The sequence below is a fragment of the Desmodus rotundus genome, chromosome 4 (genome assembly GCF_022682495.2).
Source record: "Desmodus rotundus isolate HL8 chromosome 4, HLdesRot8A.1, whole genome shotgun sequence".
Lineage (NCBI taxonomy): Eukaryota > Metazoa > Chordata > Mammalia > Chiroptera > Phyllostomidae > Desmodus > Desmodus rotundus.
Window position 1 is genome coordinate 56,106,005 of NC_071390.1, and position 23,635 is coordinate 56,129,639.

General features: G+C 47.7%; 1 protein-coding gene across 2 annotated transcripts in view; it reads right to left on the reverse strand.

Moving 5' to 3' along the window:
• The window catches only part of DLG5 (discs large MAGUK scaffold protein 5), a 121,009-nt gene that overhangs the window by 32,158 nt on the left and 65,216 nt on the right, over positions 1 to 23,635 (reverse strand). For both annotated transcript variants that reach the window (XM_024561430.3, XM_045195951.3), the window contains exons 6-13: positions 14,894 to 15,153; positions 13,411 to 13,723; positions 9,844 to 10,028; positions 8,143 to 8,268; positions 3,668 to 3,800; positions 3,092 to 3,219; positions 2,259 to 2,434; positions 1,783 to 1,886 (exon numbers count right to left, since the gene is read on the reverse strand). In XM_024561430.3, coding sequence (XP_024417198.2) covers positions 1,783 to 1,886; positions 2,259 to 2,434; positions 3,092 to 3,219; positions 3,668 to 3,800; positions 8,143 to 8,268; positions 9,844 to 10,028; positions 13,411 to 13,723; positions 14,894 to 15,153 — 1,425 coding nt within the window. The remainder of the gene's footprint in view (positions 1 to 1,782; positions 1,887 to 2,258; positions 2,435 to 3,091; positions 3,220 to 3,667; positions 3,801 to 8,142; positions 8,269 to 9,843; positions 10,029 to 13,410; positions 13,724 to 14,893; positions 15,154 to 23,635) is intronic.

Consider the following 23,635-nt stretch of genomic DNA (forward strand, 5'->3'; position numbering starts at 1 on the left):
TTTTAACTTTATTTATAGTATTAGTTATGTAAGATGTAATCATTAGGGAAAACTGGGTCAAGGGTATATAGGATCTCCCTATATTATCTTTGCAACTTTATTTTTAATACTATTTGTTTAATATAACTGAATAATTATTTGTGTCACTATTTCAACATCAAAAGCTTAAAAAATACATGCAAAAGGATTATTTTAGAGTGATAGATTAATTTGGTTGTTTTTTCTTTGTAACTTTTCCACATCTTGACATTTTTCACAGTGGCCATGTTACTTCTAAAGTCTGGCACCCCAGGAATCTGGGAAACACTGGCAAAGATGTGAAGCAATGAGCTCCCCCACACACGGCAGGTGGGATTAAAAAGGCCATGACCTTTTGGAGGCACAGGGGAAGACCCTATCAAATGTTAAATGCTCATCTGATCCAGCAATTCCCCCAGCCCAGGAATAACTGCCCGGTGGCATGCTCTCCTGGGTCCCATGCAGGAACGCAGCAGTGGCCACACAGCTCCACTTGTACAGGCCAAGATGTCCTGAATGACCACTGGGGGCAGGGGGTTGCTTAACAGCTGGTGCTGCTGCCACTAAGGACAATGCAGCTACTGAAACGACCCAGACACACCTAGGCAGAACCGCAAGTCATGCTGTTAACAACACAAACAAGGTTAGCAGCTGAGAATGTTATGATCCCGTCTGCTTTCCCCCCCCCCCCAAATGTGGGGGATGCACATGTTTTAAACATTTCTGAAAGAAATGTTTGTTATTCGCAATAACTGCCACAGGGATAGGATGGTGTGCCCAGGACCAGAGAGAGGTTACTGTCACTGAGCCTGCAGAGTGATTGGAATTTTGGGTGTGTCATGAAAAAGTGTATGCCTTCAATTTTAAAAAGTAACTTAAAAGTATTAAACGTGCATGCCTATGACTGAGCAATCTCACAGCACTGCAGGGATGTGGTCACGAAGGACGCCATTAAGTATCCCCAAAGTGGCTGCTTCTCACAGGTGAAGTCCACAGCAGGGCTGTTTGCAACTGCAGAAACTGAAAACAACTTATGTGTCCACCAGTCACGGAATAATTTAAACTACAGACAATCTGACAACAGAACACCATGAGGTGGACAAAAATAATGATAGACTTGGAAAGATATCCACAATGTAGAATGCAAATTGCAGAATAACATAAGGTGATGCCAGTACTGCATTTTAAAAAGCAAACAGAAACCATAAATCTCAATCTGTGTGTACAATTATGGTCTAGCTGGTAGCACATCTTCCAAATGGGCACAGAGAATACCTTTAGGAGTGAGACTGAAGGTAAAAGAGGGGACCACCACTTTATACATTTTTGTATTGCTTGAATATTTTACAGCAAACCAGTCTTACTTTGGTAATCAAAAAGGAATTTAAAAATAAATGGATAAAATATTTAGTAAAAAGATTTCTAAAAAAATCACATACAGATATCTAATTTTTTTTAATTGACCTAGCTTTACATTCATATATACAATAGTGGTTATAGAGAAATACAGTAAAAATGTTAATGACCGTTATCTATAGGTGGTAGCAATAACACTAATTCTTATTTCCTTCCTAAACTTCTTCTGTACCTCCTAATTTTCTATAGTAAATAGAAACATACTATCAGAACAAAAAAGTCACATTTAAATGTTCACATTTAAAGAATAAAGCAAATATAAAACAGGGTTCATTACGTCTAGTTCACACCTCCCACATGTGTCATCTAACTGCCTACGTGCAGCAGCCCAGCTCCTTAGAGGCTTACCGCCACAATCCTGTCTCCCACGGCAAGGGACCCCTCCTTGGCAGCCGGGCTTCCGGGCACCACAGCAGCAGCATACACTCCATTCTCCAGACTGATGCCGCTGTCTGTGAACCACAGGGCGGACCACAGGTGGTCCCTGGTTAATTCTTGCCCAGGTCTCAGGGTCCTCTGGTTGTCCCACCTCATCTTTGGGAGATACTTTTACAAAGTTGGCAGATTGTGACCTGTCCATCCCAGCACCCCACCCGAGCCAGACCACCCAGGGGCTCAGTCACATCTGGTGGTGAATCACTCAGAGACAAGCAAGACCCAGGACCCAGGTGGTCACATGTCAGGGAAGCACATGGGCTGCATTTAAGCAGCATCAACACCTCAACCCTGGCAATGAAGTATACCTGAAATCACACACATCCCTCAGCACAAGAAAGGGCCACCCTGCCCTCTGAAGCACTCTGCCCACTTTTGTGGGCCTGTACCTTTCTGTCCACTCAGGTTGATGTGCAGTGGCGTGACCACCTTCCCGCCCAGGGACTTCCTCCGCCTCACGACCATGTTGATGGCCCCCTCCCCATTGAGGAGAGCCTTGATGGCCTGCTTCTTATCCTTGTTGATAAGGTCCACATCGTTGATTCTCAGCAGCCAGTCATTGACCCTGAAGAGGGGCACACCAAGGTCAGTGTCCATGCAGGTCTTGGGGCCAGGGGGTAGCCCAACTGTTCCCATTGGAGAGTCAAATGCCAGAAAGCGGGTGGCATACATACACATTCAGAAAGATTTCCCCTTCCAGGATGGTCAAATGATTAAACTCATATACTGGAACTAGACTGCCTGGGTTCAAATCCTGGCTCTACCACTTACTAGCTGAGTGACCTACACCCTCAGGGCCTCAGTGCCTTCAACTGTAAAATGGGGTAACACCTACCTCATAGGACTATAAAGATTAATTATGTAAAGTGCTTAAACCAGTTCTGAGTATATATTAAGCACTATTTTATCATCATAGGTGTTTCATGGAATGAGCATGCAATGCACATTCTATGCTCTCACACATACTGCCTGAGCACTTTTCTACCCAGAGATGCGAAAGGCAGCACCTGGTGACTAGAGAAAGGTCAAGTTCAAAGGCAACTGTGAGTCAAAGAGTATCATTTAAGAACAATGTTAGCAGCTGAGCCTGCAGGCTTCAGATAGACTGAGTCCTTCAGACCCTGGGATGCATGCATTTAACTACCACCAGGCTCTCCAGGTCCTTTTATTGGGTCACAGGGCCCAACCTTCCTTCCAGAACCTGGGCTTCTTCAACTCTTACCGTAAGCGGCCATCTGCAATGCTTCCTTTGTCCACCTTAGTGACAAATATGCCACAGTCCCCAGGCAAACAAGGCTCATTCACACCTTCTGCCATATCGAACCCCAGTGCCTTCAAATCAATGTCCTCCTGTCAAAACAGCAGCAGCACACTTTACAAAGCAGTGATGAGAAGCATTTGGCTCTTAAACCCCAAACCATTCACTCTAATGTGGGGACTCTCCCTTCACCATGACTGACAGGACACTTAATCCCCAAGATACAGCCTATCAGCAGCTATAGTCTTCCCCTCTCAGCCACTATAGACACACCCCCCACCAGCATCACCCTTGGGGATTCTGCTCTTCCTTCTGCGATCCGTGGGTTGTGTCAGCACCCGCCACATGACACAGGAAACCAACCTGCATCAACCCAGCTTGAACAAGTACAAGGAAAGGATGCATTTGCATCCTGGGAGGAAAAGCCGAACCTCCAAAGTAGCAACTATGACACAGGGGGCCACTGCAAGAGAGCCCCCTCTTCCTCCACCGTCCAAAGTCTCCATGTCAACAGAAGAAAAGACACGAAGAAAAGCTTACGGTCTCCCTTTCAAACTCTACAACTTCCGTTTCCCACTCCATGGAATCTGTGTCGATGGCTGAGTCATGGGAGCTGTGGGCCATCAGCTGCCGGAACCGGGCCTCCTTTTCCAACTGAGATTCCATCTGCTCCCTGTGAAGAGAGGGAGCCATGGCAATGGTCCTATGGGAAATGAAACATGACCCGCCAAGTCTCAGCTTAGAAACCAGGTGGACCACTCATCAAAGCTCAATGGGGCTTTCACCTCATACTTCCCAATACATCTAGAGCATCAGGTCAAGGCTTTTTGGGTATCAGTAGGTTTTTACACTGGTTTTTTTTTAAAGACTCGGAAATTCTTCTCACATTTATCTAGAGGTTTAATGCAATTCCTATGGAAATGCTAACAAAACATATCCACAGATACAGACAAGACTATTCTAAAACTTACAGGGAAAGGCAAAAAAAGTAGAATAGCTACATCAATTGTGAAAATGAAGAATTAAGTGGAAGGAGTCACTCTACTTAGTTTTAAGACTTTTTATACAACTACCATATTCAAGACTGAATGGAACTGCCAGGAAGATGGACATAGAGATCAATGAAAAAGAATAAAGAATTCAGAAATAGCCCCACAAAGTACAAAAGGTGCAAAAGTAATGGAACAGAAGGACAGTCTTCCACTAGCGAGGCTGGAGCAGCTGCACAACCATGGCCAAAAAAAAAAGGGGGGGGGGATCTTGACTTAAACACCATACCTTATAAAAACTAATTCAAAGTATATTGTAGATTTTACTGTAAAAAATAAAACTATAAAACTTTTAGAAGGAAAATATAGGAGAAAAATCTTTGAGATCTAGTGTTAGGTTAAGGGTTTTTAGACATAATACGATTCATTGAAAATTAAAAATAGGGAGAATTCAAGATGGAGGGGTAAGTAGATACACTGTGCCTCCTTGCACAACCAAAAGAAGGACAACAACAATTTAAAAACAAAAAACAACCAGAACTGACAGAAAATCGAACTGCACGGAAGTCTGACAACCAAGGAGATAAAGAAAGAGAGTCCGGTAGGAGGGGCGGAGACCGGCAGCAGGGGCGGATGGGACTCGTGGCAATGCAGCAATGCAGCCGGACCCAGAGACTGGGGGACTGTGGAACGAAGGGGGCAGGCAGTGCGACAGCTAGCAGACCCAGCGGCCCCACTTCCCGCATAGATAAACCGGGAGGGACAGTGGGGGAGCGAAACAGACCATGCAATCCAGGGCTCCAGCTCGAGGAAATAAAACCTCAGACCTCTGATTGAAAACACCTGTGGGGGTTGAGGCTGCAGCAGGAGAAACTCCCAGCCTCACAAGAGAGGTCCTTGGAGAGACCCGGGGCCTAGAGCGTGCACAAGCCCACCCACTCGGGAACCAGCACTAGAGGGGCCCAATTAGATTGTAGATAGCGGAGAGAGTGAGTGAAATCCAGCAGAGAGTGGAGCAGGCGCCATTGCTCCCTCTCGGCCCCTCCCTCACATACAGCGTCACCCCGCCCCGGTGAATACCTAAGGCTCCGAGCCTTTACCTAACAGGTGCACCAATACCAAAAAAAAAAACAAAAAATGGCCCAAATGAAAGAACAGATCAAAGCTCCAGAAATAACTCAACTAAGCAGCAAACAGATAGCCAACCTATCAGATGCACAGTGGTAATTAGGATACAAATTCTCACAGAATTGGTGGAATTTGGTTGCAAACTAGATGAAAAAATGAAGGCTATGCTAAGAGAAACAAAGGAAAATGTACAGGGAACCAATAGTGATGCGAAGGAAACTGGGACTCACATCAACTGTGGACCAGAAGGAAGAAAGAAACATCCAACCAGAAAAGAATGAAGAAACAAGAATTCGGAAAAATGAGGAGAGGCTTAGGAACCTCCAGGACATCTTGAAACGTTCCAACATCGAAATTATAGGGGTGCCAGAAGGAGAAGAGGAAGAACAAAAAATTGAAAACTTATTTGAACAAATAATGAAGGAGAACTTCCCCAGTCTGGCAAAGGAAATAGACTTCCAGGAAGTCCAGGAAGCTCAGAGAGTCCCAAAGAAGTTGGAGCAAGGAAGCACCCACCAAGGCACATCCTAATTACATTACCTAAGATTACACAGAAGGAGAGAATCTTAGAAACAGCAAGGGATAAGGACACAGTTACCTACAAAGGAGTTCCCATAAGACTGTCAGCTGATTTCTCAAAAGAGACCTTGCAGGCAAGAAGGGGCTGGCAAGAAGTATTCCAAGTCATGAAAGGCAAGGGCCTACATCCAAGATTACTGTATCCAGCAAAGCTATCATTTAGAATGGAAGGGAAGATAAAGTTCTTCTCAGAGAAGGTCAAGTTAAAGGAGTTCATCATTGCCCAGCCCTTATTATATGAAATGTTAAAGGGAGTTACCTAAGAAAAAGAAGATCAAAAATAGGAACAGTAAAAATGACAGCAAACTCACAGATATTAACAACCACACCTAAAACAAAAACAAGAGCAAACTAGGCAAACAACTAGAACAGGAACGGAACCACAGAAATGGAGATCATATGGAGGGTTATCAATAGGGGAGTGGGAGAGGGAGAGAGGGGGGAAAGGTACAGAGAATAAGTAGCATAAATCGTAGGTAGAAAATAGACGGGGGGAGGGTAAGAATAGTGTAGGAAATGTAGAAGCCAAAGAACTTATAAGTATGACCCATGGACATGAACTATAGGGGGGAATGTGGGAGGGAGGGGGTGGGCAGGATGGAGTGGAGTGAAGGGGGGGAAATGGGACAACTGTAATAACATAATCAATAAATATATTAAAAAAAGAAAATTAAAAATAAAATGTCAGTAAGTTGGACTTAATCAAAATTAAAACTTAAGCTCTTAGAAATACCCAGTTAAGATGATGAAAAAAGACACAGTAACCTTGTCCTATCGCACAGTCACTTGCATATAATGCCCTTCTTCCTAAAACCTGGACCCAGACCACCTTCCCAATTCATCAGCCCTGCCTATTGGGCTCCTGGCACACTCGTGACCTACTTTTGTTTCCTTCCCAAGAGAACAGGCCCCCAGGTTCACACCTCTGGCTGGGCTCTGCTCTCACTGGCCAGCTCTAGAATGCTACCCAGCCTTCTGGGTAAAGCTACAAAGCCTCCTCCTGGGCCCCACCCCAATACCCCCTGTGCAGCCCAGAGCTCTTCATTTAATTCTGACTGCACCTGCCTCATCTCTCTCCCACTGTTGCTTCTGATGCAGCAGCACAGACCGCATCACAGCATCCACAGGTGAGAGAACTCAGCAAGAAGGAGAGGCAAATACAAATGTGCTGAATGAACCAAGGAAGCTGACTTTCTTAGACAGCCTCGGCAACTCTAGCGCAAGTAAAATGGAAACCTCCGCCCATGTTGAAGCCCTAGGGGGTCTAGGACGGAACTTAATTTGATTCCATTACTTGCTAGATCAAAGGTGGGTCCCTGGAGAGACTGTGGCTTTGCCTCAACCTCTGAAGTTTTCTTTAGAGCACTCAAGCCCTAGAGGTTCTAGGTTTTTATTTAAGAAATGAAGCTGCTTGTCTTATGTTAGATGTTACTGAATGGGAAGGGAAGGGAAGCTGTACTCCCTTCTGAAAGGCATACCTCAAGTAAGCAAGGCTTGCACACTCACACTCACTGGCTTCTCACCTTCCTTCCCCATTCTACCAGCTTGGGAAGTTCCTGGAATGGACAGAGAGCCGCTGCTTCTCAACTAGAATCTGGCTCTAGGCTCTAGTAATGCCTACTGGCCTCTGCCAATTTCTCTTTTTAACTTTGATCTTCATATTTTCAATCCACTGCTTAGAGTCACCATGTCTTAAGGGATACCCCTGGGGGCAGGGCTGTCGCTGAGCTGGGTTGTCTGACATCCCAAACAGACGGGCATCCACAACACAGCAGGACAGACTGCTGAGTAGTGGTCACAACCACCTGCAAAACTCTGCACCACAATCTGTTGTTGCTTTGTTCCTTATGCCGTCGCCTCTCTGATGGCTGCCTGTAGTCTGTCTCCTGTGTGTCATGAGCCCCACAGGGCAGGGACCTGGTCAGCCTGCTCAGCCGTTTCCCCTGTGCCTCCCACAGGCCTGACCCAAACAGAGCAGGCACACAGTTAATCCTTGTTGAGTTGATGAATGAGGGAGGGAGGGAATGAGTGGACAATGCATGCTTGTCTGTCCCCAAACGGCCTGCCTGTGATCAGGGACCTTCCTCCCTTGCACAGGTGCACACCTCCACGTGCTCAAAGGGCTGCTGTCATTTTCTCTGCTGGTCTAAGAGTTTCTAATTAACTCTCCACGTGGAGGCAGCATCTGAACCCTTTCTACAGACTGACAGAGTATGCTAGAGAGAAGGCACAGATGGCCAGGCCCTGCGTCGAGAGAAGAGACAGGCACTCCGTTTCCAGGTACAAGCACAGCCCAGGAAGGCGACCACCCCAGCATACTTGAGCTCCTTAAGCTCCCGGCTGACGTCGTTCTTCTGTTTGCGAGTGTCGTCCAGGCTGCGCAGGGCCTCGGCCAGCTCTGTCACTGCCCTGTCCCGCTCCCGCCTCAAATTGTCGCAGAGTGTCCTGGCAGAAAAGGCAAAGGGCAAGGTCACCAAGAGAGGTAAGGGATGGAGGATTCACAGCCTGCAGTGAACACCTGAGGCTCCTGTCTTGCCCCCAGATGCACAGGAATGTTTGCAAGTTTAGAAGTAAGGTCATCGAGGCTAACCCCACTGAGGGACAAAGGTAACGCTGAGGACCCAGAAGAGACACCCCCCAGTTACCAGGCAACAAGCACTGGGTTCCAAACATCCAGTGCTCACCCCACTGCTTCACTGTCAATGTGCCTGGGGTCAATGACCACCTCTCGCCCCAGCCCACCCAGCAGCCCTGTGCTCCAGCACTGGCCAAATGCTTCATAACCACCCACACACAGCCCTTTCCAGAGCCGTCTCCCAGCCCACAACCAGACTGAGCCCCCCACTCAGACAGGAATCATGCCTCATGCATCTCTGCAGCCCTGAGCTCTATGCAGGTACAAAGGGCAGGCTTGACAACCCTCTGCTAAAGGACATATGGCTTCTGGGACCTCGGGACCACTTCAGCCATTCAGAGAGGAGGTGAAGACAGGGGACCTGGTGGCAAGAGAATCTGTGCCCTGTGCCACCCCCAGAACTACATCCTGTTACTGGATGGACCCTGAGAGCTGTCCCTTCTTCTCCATGGCCCCATATCCTCCCAACCCTGAACCCTCATCTCCTGACCAGCCTGGGTGGACATCAGTCTCTCCTTCAAAAGGCCACAAGGGATCTTTCAGAAACTCTCATTACCAAGTCCTTGCTCACTACCAACACCCCACCCCACCCCTAGCCTCTCCTGGCTCTATCTCAACCAAGGTCTACATTCCCAGGCTTCCCTTTCAAGGCCCTAACAACCTGCACTCAGGGGCGCTGTCAGCTGCCTGTTCTATGACTTCACACCCATGTCCCTGCCCTGCCCTGAGCACACCATACCTTTGCTCATGAGGTTTGCTCAGGTTGCAATGCCCTTCCCCCTTTCCATCTGGAAAAATCCCACTCATGCTTACCTTCTGGTTCAAATGCCATACTTTCTGGGGAGACGCCCTCCCATCTGTTCCCCCCTGCCCAGTGCCCTGCATGCTCCCATCACAGCTCTGCCTATAGCCCTAGAATTCCCTGTCCATGTATCTTCTTTCCCTACTGCCCTGTCTGACAAAGTGGCCCTCAGCCCCACAGTGACAGCCCCTCACAGGCATCACAACCACCTGGGAGCCTTGGAGGCTGTCTCCCAGGGTCTCCTTGCTCAAGTGACCTAGGATCCTGGTACATAGTAGGTACACAATGAATACTGACAGAGAAAATGCAGTTCTGAGTGTCAGAACTCAGAATAAGAATAAAACGTGGTCTTGTGCCACTTCACAGTGCACGCTTGGACGCCTAGGGTGAAGTGGAATAGAATGTAAAGACATAATGGAAAATACTCAAGCTCTGAGGCAAGGTGGGGGCATCACCTAGGGTGAGAAGGAAAGAACCTACTCACTCACCTTATCTGGACATATGGCAAATGATTGTGGCCCTCCCCACAGACCCTGTGTGTCCTGGGGAGACCTGAGGCCAGGCCAGCCCAGGGGCACCGTACCGGATACTGTCCCGCTCTGCCACAATCTTGTCCCGCTCCTGGAAGGCCCAGTCCCTCCGGCACTTGGCCACATCTGCCTCCTGGAGGGCCTCCTTCAGCTCCTGGCACAAAGCCTTGCACTGCTTTCGAAGAATTTCAGCCTCCTTGTTGGCTCTCCCGGCATCCATAGTTACCGTGTCTTTGATCTGATGGGAATGAAGGGCAAGCAGAGGAGGTTACTGGGCCTTCTGGCTCAGAAGTAACATCTGACGGGTGCAGGGGCTGGGGCTGAACTCTCAGGAGCTAGATGGAGGGAAACAGCAGGATCCCAGCCACAGCCCATCCCAACACCACTCTACTATGCCTGTACCATTCCCCCTCCCCCACCAATGACCACATGCCCCACAGCCACACTCAGACCCCCAGTGACGTTAAGGTCCAGTCCAAATTCTCACAACCCCACACAGAGCCTGGACTAGAACCCTAGTCCCTCCTCAGCCAAGGCTTACTGGCCCAGGTGGAATGCCTCCCCTGGAGGGCTTGTTCTAGGCTCCACCCTGCCACTTGTGTCATTTGTACCTATAAAGAGCCACTGTATCTCTCTGAAGTGCACCCGTGACACAACATAATGATGCAAGGCCTGAGAGCAGTGAAGGGTACAGACACTGGTCACGATAAGTCACAACTCTTTGTTTCTGCAATGCTGGTTTCTATATTCTGGTTTTCATACTCTAGCATGCAGAGTTATTTTTAAATAACCTCGTATCTGAAAAAAACAGCAGCATTTTTTGCTGGTGAAGTCCCATGTATCTCGCTCGTTTTAAAAGCTGAAATCTGAAGCACTTGCTTCTTGACACTTCCTCAAAGCATTGCATGCTCCATTAAAATTTCAAATCAAACTCTGGAAGCGCTCATACAGAATGCTCCCTCTGTGCCACTATAACCCTTAAAAAACACAGGGAAAATGACAAGCAAGGGTCTACTGCAAAAGTAACTCCTACCCTGGCTCAAAGGCTTTCTGAAGAAGCAAAACACTAACAAGACAGGAGAGGAACAGATACTACTACTGTCTCTGCATCGGGAATCTCCCCTCTGAGCGGTAAGAATAAGGAAGGCAAACACACCGAGAACGCTCCCACTGACTCCACAGCCGACAGCAACGCAGCCTCCACTAAAACACGTTCAAAAAGATCTCAGAAGTTCAGCCAAGAGACCAGTATGAGGGAGACAGGAAAATGTATGCAGTCAGCTTGTAACTCCCCTCTCGTCTCTCACATACAGAATCAGAAAGGGCTGGGGAAAATCTGCCCCCCAAATAACACCTTACCTTAGGAGAGGGAGCGCGACACGCTCCTCTGAGAACTCAGTTCCCAAGAGCAAGTCATTTCAGTTTTTATTTTTTTCCATTTTTATGCAGTGATGGGTGTTTTATTTTGATATTTTTAAGAAACAATTATTTTTATTAATTCTATCAAGAACTTAAAGAGTGCTAATAGGTTTAACAATAATATTTTCTTAAGTTTATATTAACAGTAGTACAGTAATATTTATATTACTGTATTTATATAAATATAAATGTTTATATTTATATTTAACAGTAATACAGTTTTCTACGTGAACTATGTTACATGTGGCTTCGATGAAAGGTCTTTCCTTTTGGCCCTAGATAATCACCTCAAGCTGAAGGCCAGAGGTGGAGACAAAGAGGTACCAACACCAGGGAATTAGGCAGAACCTACCCCTCTCCCCTGTCCCCTTCCTTCCACTGGGCCCCCATCACTGTTAGTCTCCAAAATGAGAACACCCCCAAAACACTGCTTCCTTTTGAGAAACCCTGGAAGTATATAATACTTAGTTTTATTGAGAGGGAAGAGGAAGAATACAGTATCCTAATTAAAAAGGCAGGAGAATTGGGGAGCTAAGGTCCCTTTGTCGAGGCCCCTGATTTTACTGATGAGGAACCTCAGGGTCCAGAAGCGACTGCCCCTGAGATCCCACCTTAGGGAGCCGAGCCCAGAACCCAGGTCTCCAGGACTCTTGCTCCTGTGCTGCTTCTTCCACACCATGCGGATCTCAGTCTGCAAAAGCACCACCCACAATCTCCTTCTGCCACCCTGGGTGACCTCAGGGCCACAGGCTAAGGAAGAGATGGGCGGGTTTTCATAAGACACTCACCCTGTGCAGGTAAGAGGCCAGGGGAAAGGCCCAGGGACCGCACCTCAGCCCCGAGCAGGGGAAGAGGTCACACTAGGGGGTTTTGTCAGGCCCTGAGGAGATTAAGGCCCTCCCACCCATACCTCCAGCCAAAATGGGCCAGGCCACAAACACGGCCTATTTCTGGATGACTGGGGGAGTGGTCTTGTGGGAAAAGCCAAACAAGTAGAAGAGGAGCTGAGGCTTTCAGTTCTGGAAGCTGTTGGGGGAGGGGTAGGGGGTTGTCGATGCCCTCCTCTCCTGCCTGCTGACTCGGATCAGTGCCTGGAAAAGATTCCTGCCTCAGCTGACAGGCAGACTTGACACCCAGCCAATGCCCCCCTGAGAAGGCCGGGAACCAGGCTCCAGGCTGAAGGGCATGCATGAATGCTGGGAGTGGGGTGACAGGCTGCCGCCAGATGCTAGCGCCTCAGGAAGTCAGTGGTTCTTCATCTTTCTCGGTGCTTTCCACAGTCCTACAGAGGGCACAGTTAACCTCCTAACTCCAAAACCCCTCCACGTGGGCTCTGTCCTATCCCAGGCTCACCTTTCCATGCTTGACACGTCATCCTTGACTTTTTGGTTTAGAGACTGACTCGGTCATTTTCAAAGTTTTACTCTGTGATTTTGTTTTCCTTGTTGGATAACATTCTCCCAACCATTAAGCTCTCAGATGTCAGAGTGGGAAAATGAGTTGGTAGTTTTTCTAGGACAATTACTAAGTCATAATACATTGTATTTGCTTATTAAAAATTGCTTCTCATGATTTTTTACAAATTTCATCAAAGTAAATTCTCCTTTTCACAGTGGCTTTCACCTTGATGGTCTGGAAGTCTCACTCCCTTGACAAGAAATTGCCATTAGTTGGCCCACTTTTGCCTACAAAAACAATTTCATAGGGTTCCTGGAGCCAGGCTGCCCCTTAAAGAGCAGACCCCTCTGATGGTGGGAAAAGAGCCCTAAGGGTATTCTTCCAACTCACAAAGCCAAAGGTATCTATGGCTTTGGGAAGCTGGCCTTGGGATAGAGCTTCTTAATGATAAAGTCCCACTGACTTTCAGCACGGGACTGATCAGCAATTACTCCACAATAGGTTTGAGTGTGAGTGTCTGTACCTGGAGCACATGAGTATCTGGGTGTGTCACCTGACTTTCTTCCTACAATGTAAGCTGTGGAGGCCTGAGACCATAGCTGAACTCCCCCTGCATCCCTGTAGCCCAGATTAGAGCTGACCACTGAGCGTAGTAAACTCAGCAATATCCTGGGCAGTGTCCAATAACCCAGCCCTGCACTCTGACGCAGGAGCAGGCTGCTGGTCAGATATTGTGTGCACCACAGCCCTTCCTTCCTTGCTGCTTTCCCAGGGTCTGGGAGGCCAGCCGCTCAACCACCTACCTGTCTCAGTGCCTCCATCTCCTCACTGGCCGCCTTCTTCTCCGAAGTGCTACTTTTGAGCTTGGATTCAGCCAGCTCCACCTCAGTCTGCAGCTTGTCCAGCTCAGAGATGACCTGGTCACGCTCGCTCATGATTAGCTTGTACTCGCTGTACACTGCATCCCGCTCCTCCTTATACTTCTCCGACTCTTTGGCGGTTTTTGCCTGTGTGGTCCTCAGCTCTGTCAGCTCCGACTGCAGCAGCTCCATCTCCCACTGCAGGTCCTTATTCTGGGCCGTGGCCTTGTTCAGTTCATGGTGGATCGCCTCGAACCTGGGGGAGAAAGGCAGCCAGGACGTGGGGGGTGGCAGGGACTGACCTGGTCAGCTCTGTTGTGCTGGACAGTCAAGCATGAAGTTTCAAGGGAGGTCATTCTCTACACCCCTAAGAGAGAAAAGTCACGGAGTACCAGCGCCCCTGGACCTGGAATTTTTCTCAGCCTTTACAAAACCGAAAGTTGAGCCGAGGACTTCATGCCCTCTACTCTACTAGAAACAACAGCAAATTTCTCCCACAGTCAAGCTACATTATCTTTTTTTAATGCTAGAATCACAGCATATGAGAGAGCACATAAAAGGGAACTTAACGGTCACTTAACCCACCCACCTCATTTCACAAATACAGAAAAGGGCATGTAGTCGGCTGGCCCAAAGTCACCAGGTTAGCGTCAGAGCACAGCTCGGTCCTTCCAGGCCAGGGGGCACCTTCCATTCAGGCAGCCCTGCAGATCAAGAGCCTAAGGCTCTCGAGTCCAGAGTAACACTTCAGAAACTGTGTTCTTTAGAACACCAATCTCCTGCATGGCTCTCTGTTTAAAAAACAAGTATGTCCTTTAATGACTTCTGTTTGGGAAACACTGCATTCCGTGCCCCCACCTTGGACAGTCTAGCGCTCGGCCCCAGACTGAACGCTCTGAGAAGCCCTGCACTGCAGACGCCCGTCCATGTGCAACCTGGCAATTCCCAAACCTTTTCATATCCAGAGACCACTTCTCTTGGGAAACCAACAAATGCGCCAAGGAACCAGTATTCTGCAGGAAGGTACTTTACGGGATACTGTTTGAGGCCAGGGCTCACATCCCTACAGATCATCTACCTTAATAAAAAATCAAATTTTGGAAGAAACAATACCTAGGACAATGAACTTGGCTATTTGCTAGGTGGGTGACTGACAAAGGAGAGAGGCCTGTGGGAGCCCCAGGCACTGGGACGGCCAGAACACTCCGACCTTGTGCAGAGGAGAAGAATGACGCTCCCAAGACACAGTGAGTGCCAGAAAAAATGTTTCCTGGAAATAAGCTTTTTTCGATTGAAAAAGCATAATCGCTGTGCTGTTTTACTCCCTGGTAGTGTCTGGGAGCCTTGTGGATAACCACAAGCCCACAGAGGAGAGTGGCCCCAAGCAAAGAAGGTCCCTTTGGCCCTCAGTGGCCCCAGATCCTACCTCCTCAGGGAGAGGGCACACTGGTGTTGCAGCTGGATGGCTGTGTCCCTCTGCTGGGTGAGCATTTCCGTCTGCTTCAGCAGGCGCTGGTTCTCCTCCTCCAGCTGCTCCAGCCGGCTCAGGTCCGAGTTGTGGATGGCAACTTTCTCGCTGTACCTCTTCCGTAGGGCATCATAGTCCTTCTTAACCACCTCCAGCTTGTCCATGGCTGTGTCATACAGCTTGTTGAGAATTTCTGAAGACCCGTTGTGCTTCAACACCTGGGGACCAGAGAATCACACTTACTAAGGGCCTGGTGGCAGGAGGAAGGACAGACTGACCACTCTTACCTCCCTGTGTCTAAGGGTAGAAGTGCTGACCAGGGAGGGGAGGTAACGGCCTCTGGCCTTCAGAGGCCAAGCTCTGATTCCACTGGCCCTGCAGTCACACTGGGTGATTCATTTGTTCATAAACATTTCTTGAGCAGTGTGCAAAAGGGTGTTACCCTAGCAGGCCCGAGACTTCTATCCTTAGGAAGCCCTGCCTGCGAGTTTACTCTTGGCTGGTGCCTGGGAACCTGAGTGGCAAATAGTTCCCTACACTGATATAAAACTTGCCCCAAGTAATAAGAGGGGCTCCCAACGCCTGGATCAGAGTGTGGTTTAGGCTGAGTACGGCTTTCTCCTGGGAGTCTGAAGTCCCAGTACATGCTAGGCAGCAGTGCCTGCAGGGCCAGCCCCCAGGAAAATCGCTGGGCAGGGAGTACCTTATGGGCTTCCCTGACAACACCTCACATGTGCTGTCATGCGTCAGTACTGGGGGAACTGAGCATGCCCTGTGTCACTCCACAGGGAGGCCAGTTGGAACCTGCACCTGGTTTCCTCTGGACTTCGCCCCACACACCTCTTCCCTTTGCTGTTTTTGCTTTGTGTCCTTTCGCTGAAATAAAATTTAGCCATGAGTGTAATTATACGCTGAATCTAGTGAGTCTCCTCAGCAATTACCAAACCCGGGGTTGATGTTGAGGACCCTCAACACAAGTGCCTGCCATGTTCTAGTGATGTTCTATATGCTGGTGGTGCCAGACAGGACACATACAGACCGCAGCTTGAGGGAGGATATGAACACCCAGATGGACAGACAGACAGAGACAGGCAGGTACATAGAAAGGAAGACAGACCCTATAAATAACTTCTGGGCAGAATAAGAGCCCTCAAGAAAATAAAAAATAAAGTAGGATAATGAGCTGGAGAGACTTCTAAGCAGCAGAGCAGAAGGTGTGAGAAGGTCTGAGGAGGTCTCTCTAAGAAGGTGACTTCTAAGCTTGGATGCAAATGAAGAGCAGCAGCAAGAGCACACCTGGCAGAGGGATAAGCAAGTACAAAGGCCCTGAGGCAGGAATGACCAGAGTGTTCTAGGCACAAGGAGAAGGAGAGGCAGCGTGACTGGAGCCCCGTAAACAAGGAGCAGTGGGTTCAAGAGGAGGCTGGAGTAGTGGGCTTGTCTTCAAGGCTCATAGCCAAAGCCAAAACTGTGTCCTAAGGGAGATGGGAACTCTGGGAGATTTTTAAGCAAGAGAGCAAATAACAGGTTCACTCGGGACATTGCTCCAGAGAATAAAAAACAAGAAGATGACTCAAGAGGTTGTCAGGGGCCTGTTGACTTCTAAGCACCTCGGGGGATCTGTGCCCTTTGGCAGGTCACTCCATTTCTTTGGCTTTCGGTTTCCTTATTCCTCAAATGATAGGACTGAACCAGAAAAGCTTGCGTACTGGTGCAAGTTCCCACAGTCCAGGAATCGCTTGGATTATTCAGCATGGAGCCCGAGTTACCAGATCTCTGCGGCCCAGAGAACCAGAACCTGGAACTACTGAACACAGGCATGCCTTGTTGTATGGCACTTCAGTTCACTGTGCTTCACAGGTGAGATGTTTTCTTACAAACTGAAGGTGAGACTCCCAACCAGCAAAGATATTACGGCTCATTGTATTGGGACGGCTTGGAACAGAACCCGCAAAATCTCTGAGGTCGGCCTGTGCTCTGTTACAATTACAACTGGCATGAAATGCCCAGAGACAGCTAATTTAGCAATCAAATCAGAGACAAAGAAAAGGAGTTTTTTTCTTCTAAGACATAAGCATTAGCTCCTAGGACTGCAGACTAATGAAGAGGAAGGGAAGCTCAGAAATCAGCTCACTCGGGACTCTGTCTTTTGTCTTTTTTTTTTTTTTAAAGCAAAACTCTTTCCTTTAAAGGAACTCTTACAAAGACACCAAAATACAAAACTCCTACAGTATATCTGATCCTTGGGCAGTTAAAATCTTCATTGTTTTGTAAAAATGCTTCAGGCTGCAGACAGGACTGCACACTGAGAAACAGAAAGAAACTGTGCCCCACTCTATCATTTCAAGTCTTTAAAAAACAAGGACAGCCCTGACCAGGGTGGCCCCATTGATTGGGCATCTTCCTGCAAAGTGGTAGGTCTCCGGTTCTATTCCCGGTCAGGGCTCAGACCCTGGTCAGGGTGCCTATGGGAGGCAACCTATGGATGCTTCTGTCTCACATCGATGTTTCTCTCCCTCTCTTTCTCCCTTCCTTCCCCTCTCTCTAAAAAAATAAGTATTTTTTAAAAATTAAAAAACAACAAACCGAGTATCTTCCAAACATACAGAAAAGCATAGCAAATAAAGTAACAAAACTTTAAGTACTCACCACTTAGCTCTAATTTTAAATCTTATCACGTGTCAAATTGTTCTTCAAAAAAATACAGTATTACTGGCGTTGCTAGAGCCCCCAATGCACCCTTCTTATCCCACACCCCCCCTTCCCCTCCAGAATTAACCGCTCTCCTGAATTTGCTGTCAACCATCTCCATGCACAGTATTTTCTTTATACTACTTACGTATTCATACATCCCTAATGGTAACATACTATGTGTGCTTCTTTTTACTTAATGATGCTTTTGAGGTTTAGTCAAGTGATGCAGGCAGTAATTCCCTGTACGAATACACCACACTTTCTCTTTCTCCTGTTTGATGAACATTTACATTGCCCCCCCCCCTTTATTGGCTGTTATAAATGATACTGCCGTGAACATTATTGTTTATGTCGCCTCTCCCACACCTGTGAGACTTCACTCCAGAAGCAGAGTGGCCAAGTATCAGGATATGGACTTGTTCATCCTTTCTGGACAATATCAACTGCTCTACCAATGCATGGTCTGCCTGCTGTGGGCAAGCTCTGAGAGTCACTATCCTCACACATCCTCACCAAGATTTCATAGTTACATTTTTCTTTAATTTTTAGTCGTGATAAAATACAAACAACACACTGTCTTAACCATTTTTAACATTTTTTTCTATTTATTGAGTTTAGAGAGAGAGAGGAAGAGAAAGGAAGGCAGAGACAGTGAGCAAGCGAGAGAGAGAGGAGGACAGAGATTGACTGATTTGTTGTTCCACTTATTCATGCATGCACTGGTTGATTTCTGTATGTGCCCTGACTGGAGATCAAACCTACCACTTTGACTATTGAGACAACGTTCTAGCCAACTGAGCTACCTGATCAGACCCTAACATTTTTAAGCGTACATTTCAGCAGTGTTATATATATTCACATCATTGTACAACCATCTCCAGAACATTTTCATCTTGCAAAACTGAAACTCTGTCTCCACTGAAAAACAATCCCCCATTCCATCCTCCCCCTCGGCCCCTGGAAACCACCATTCTACTTTCTGTTTCTCTGGATCTGGCTACTCTAGGTGCCACACAGAAATTTAATCATACAATAATTAATCTTTTTGTGACTGACTTATTCATTTAGCATAATGTCTTCAAGGTTCATCCATGTTGAAATATGTGACAATTTCTTTCCTTTTTAAAGACGAATCATATTCCATTTCATGTATGTGCTGCATCTTGTTTATCCATTCATTCGACAAAGGATCTTGGGTTGTTTCCACCTCTTGGTTAGCGTGAAAGAGTCAGATATTTTAAAGTATTGCCAATCTCATGGACAAAAAAATAAGATCTTTTTTTAACTTGCTTTCTGATTACTAAAAAGAGAAACTCTCTTTATGTTTATTGACTACGCACTTTCTCTACTTCTCTCTCTTCCTTTCTTTGTGTAGCATTTACTTTTAAATTCCAGGTACTAATCCTTTCCTAGTCATATTACAAATATCTTTCCCCAATATGTGGCTTTTCGATTTTCTTGCAGTGTCTTTGCTACACTAAACTTTCATATTTTAATAATGTAAAACCTATCAATCATTTCCTTTATGGTTTGTGCTTTGGTAGTTTTATTTCAAAAGTTCTTTCCTTCCTACCTTGAGATTATGAAGATATTCTACTACATTTTCTTAAAAAGTATTAGTTTACATTTTACATTTAAATCTTTAAACAACTTGGAATACATTTTTGTGTATGGTATGAGATGGAAACATAACATTATTCTTTTCCATAAATACCTGACAAATGAGAACTGGGACCCTGAGTGCAGGACAAAGTAAGGACACCTGAATTTGTCTAAGTGCAGGCAACGACGGCTGGAGGACACTAGGACATACCTGACACAGTCAGTGTCCTCCACTGCGAGAGGAGAAGGGAGGGAATCCCACAGGGATGTGCCCAAACGTGCCCAGGACACACAGAGCCAATGGAGAGTTCTCCTGACTCTTGGGTCAACCAGTATCTTCTACTCACCTCTAGAAAAGGTCCTACTTCTAGAAAGGACTGCCCTGACTTGTGGGCAGTGCCTCCAACATTTTGATAAAAATCACTTCAAATTTTTCAGTCTCTAAACATCCCCTAAGCCAGGTGAGAAGCCCAGTGTCTCCAAAGGAGTTCAGTGGTTTGCTGAAGAGCAAAGGCACTACCGCCATTCCTGGAGTTCCCCACAAGGTGGCAGCCCTGGGACTAGTCAAACGTTCCACAGTCCAAGCTTCTTTAAAAAACAAACTAATTTTAAAGGCGGCCTTGAAATGACACAAAGACCCTGTTCGGGGTGTTGGCCCAGCAGAGTCTACCCCCACCTCTACAACAGAATCTGAATTCTACACCATGGCTTGACCTTTCTTTGTGGGGAAATAGTCCCCCAAATGCCTTAACCACCAGGAGGCTAGATCAGCGTCTCCATGTCAATCCAGGTACAATCCAGGGTAGTTGGGTCACAAGTTCCCAGTGAGATGGGGTTGGTCAGGGAAAGTCCCAGAGCAGACCCAGGGATCCTTCCTGATGCACAACCCACCTGTGCGAACATGGTGGAATCCAGGAACAGAAGGGACCCAGGGGAGACCAGGCCAACAGGGCCAGGGCTCCACCTGCCCCGCAGGTGGAAACTGCACAAGGTCTTACTTACCGTGAGCTGAAATCAACAACCTTCCCCAGCTTCTAACCTCTTGTTCTCAGCTAGCCCCGGAGTCACGCAGAGTAACCCTTTCTGCACAGAACAGCATCCCCATATTCAAAGAGGCTCATGGGGTCCCATACACTTCTCCGCATTTCTCTACAAGCAAACTCAGAATCGTGCCTGTGCTAACATAATCAAAAGCATCTGAAGAAATCTGGGGAAATCATGGCCAAAGTTAACTCCACAGAATGTGAAAAACCATCCTACTAGAACTGTTTTCCTTCCCATCGTTAGACTGTGTTCTCGGGAGGAAGCCCCCACGTGCACACACACACACAGAGCAATCCAATGCTGAGCCTCCCAGCTAAGGTGGTAATGGAAGTCCCAGTGAGAGAATATCTACATTGGGCCCAGGACCCTCAAAGGATCTCGTCTCAGGCAGACAGCACTTCAGGGATGACTCCTCCCCAGACCCTGAGGAAGGGGCCTGTGAGGAGGGGACAGAAGTGGCACAAGGGAGGCACAGAACCAGGGTCTGGTTCCAACCACAGCCTGAGCTCATCCCTGCACTGGCCAGAAACCCTCGTTCTGTCTGGGCCTCTCTGTGAGGCATGCCCTTCAGACGCGTATCTGGATATCTAGAGAAGAAGTGAACTTTCATGAATCACCAAAGTATATTTGAAGCAGGGGCCGGGGTCAGGAGGAGGAGAGAGAAGCCTCCAGTGCCTTACAAGTTTCCCAAATAAATTGGCAGAACCGATTAAAAAAGAAAAGCAATGCTCTGGACCCTGCGATTTTCCCTCTAAGAATGTAACTTCACAAAACGCGTGTGAAGGAACATGAGGACTGGTGAGTGTGGCCACCAAAGAACCACTTCTAATAGGAAAAAGTGTGAACCACCAAGAGTCTCAACACATGCGGAAGCGGTTAATAAATGACTGACAATTAAAGCATGAAATATGTTGTTGGATATTCCAAATTTACAGAAAATATAAGGAGGCCCATGATACATTTCTGGTGGGGAGGCAGGTGGAAGAAAATAAAAGCAAACTTCTGTGTGTGAAGTATGACACAGGGACACGTATCCCCAGTGGTGCAGAGAGGTCAGTCTCTAAGGGGTGACATGGGCAGGGGCGGGGGCTGCAGACGTCACTGCTGTTTGAACTTTTCTTCTTTTTTTACCAAAGAATATTGATTACTGCAGTAAGGAAAGACAATGCAAAACTATCCTCTACGCTGCACCCCAAACCAAGTTTGCAACCTGTGCCCAGGACCTCTCGGACATTTCTGATGCAGACCAGAATAATTCCAAGGGCGCCTTCTGCTGAGGTACCCTGGAGAGGGAATTGCCATGCTGCGGCCACCTCCCACCTCCACCCCCTCCACCTCACCCCCCCCACACAAGGAGGACCACCTGTCTGCTGCTCTCCAGTCAGAGCGGCCCCAGGCCCCTGGCCTGCAGCGCTGCACCCTCCCACCCCCACCCAGGCTGCCTCATTTCCTTAGAGATAAATCACATAGAGCTGGGGAGCCCCACAAATCCCTCAAGCAAACATGCAAGTCAAACAGCACCGTTTACCCCGCAAGGGCCTCTTCAAGTTAACAAGGCGTGGGAGGAACCAGGCAACAAAACCGGCCTTGTCCAGCAAGGTCAACCTTTGCCCTCAGGCCTGTTGGGAGGAAACCTGTGGCCACCCCCATGTTCCCTGCTTCCTCTGCTGCTGCTCTACCCAATGCCTGGGCTTTGCTCAGACTTAGAGCCTACCCCTGACCTGGTTAAGGTGAGACAGCCCAGGCTAGAGACAGTACGTGGCTCTGGCCACTCAGATATCTGCCCCCACCACCACCCCACCCCACCCCACAGGCAGCCGTGCCTCCTCTCCCAGGCGGGTGGGGGTGGGGGGGAGCACACCCCAAGGTGGCAGGCACATGGTAAAGGGTACAGGTACAGCTGAACAGAACTGGGAAACTCACTGACCACTATAACAAACTACCCCACTCCAAGGGTCACAGCTGTAGGAAAAGAAAGGAGAACAAGGAATGGGAGGGAGGGAAGGGGAGAAAACCTGCCCCTGTCATTTGGGGGAAGAACAGGAAAGGTGGGGGTGGCAGGATAATCCCAGCCTGTTTGTACAAGCTGTGACAGGCCTACGGGAAGAGAGGGAAAGGGAGGAAATAAAATTTTATGCCTCGCAAGGACAGATATTTTTTATGACAAGGTAATAACTAGAGTCCTTTTTTATTTTGAGGTATAATTCACGTGACATACAATTCACCCCTCGAAGTGCAGGACTCGGTGGTTTTTGGTGTAGTCACAAGGTTGTGCAGCAACCACTACTACTGTTCCAGAATATCTGCATCACCCCAGAAAGAAACCGGTCCCCATTAGCAGTCACTCCGCATCCCCTGTCCCAACAGCTCCAGGCACCCACTCATTCACTTTCTGCCTCTATAGACTGCCCTGCTCTGAACATCTCATATGAATGGATCATATAATGAATGGACTTTTGTGCCTGGCTTCTTTCATTTAATACAATGTTTTCAAGGTTCATCCATACTGTGGCAGGTACCAGCACGTAATTCCTTTTTGTGCTGAGGAACATTCCATTGCATGGAAAATGCCACCTTTTACTGACCCTTTCATCAACCAATGGACATTCGGGTTTTCCCCACTTTCTGGCTGTTAGAAATAATGCTGCTATGAACACTGACAAGTTTTTGTGTGATATACGTTTTGAATTCTCTCGGGTATACGCACTGAAGTGGAATTGCTGGGTCACCTGGAACTATGTCTAACAATCTAAGGAACTGCCACAGTTTTCTGAAGTGACAGCACCACCTTACATTCCCAACAGTGTATGAGGGCTACAGCCACTCCCCACCCTCAATGGGAGCAGACTTTAATCCAGCTTTGATGGCACTAGAATAAAAACAATACCAGCCAACATTTACTGTGTGCTTCACACACGCAGGCACACAGTACCACTGCTATTATCTGTGGTATCTTTTACCATGTGAGACCAACTCAGCTACACTGACAAAGCCCTGCGCTGCCACTTTGTAGCAAGGTTGTGGGACTGCCTTTAGACGAAGATAGAGCCACAAACTCATTTAAAAGTATGAATCACTCAAAGAAAAATAAAATCCAAACTAAACCCAGAGGCAAAAGGTTGAGTCAAGTTTAGACCAGGGTGAAAAATGTCAGAAAACAAGAGAGCAGGAAAACAAAGTGGGGTGCAAATGAAGATGGGAGGCCTGCCTTCAGGTGGGCAGCCGGCACCCAAGCCCAGGGAGGGACACAAACCCTCAGCAGGGCCGCCCCTGCCTCCTGGGACGCCTGCCTCTGCCCTGACTCCCTGCAGCAGCTCATGCTCACCTGCCTCACACACTTCATTTCTGCAGAGGAGTTCT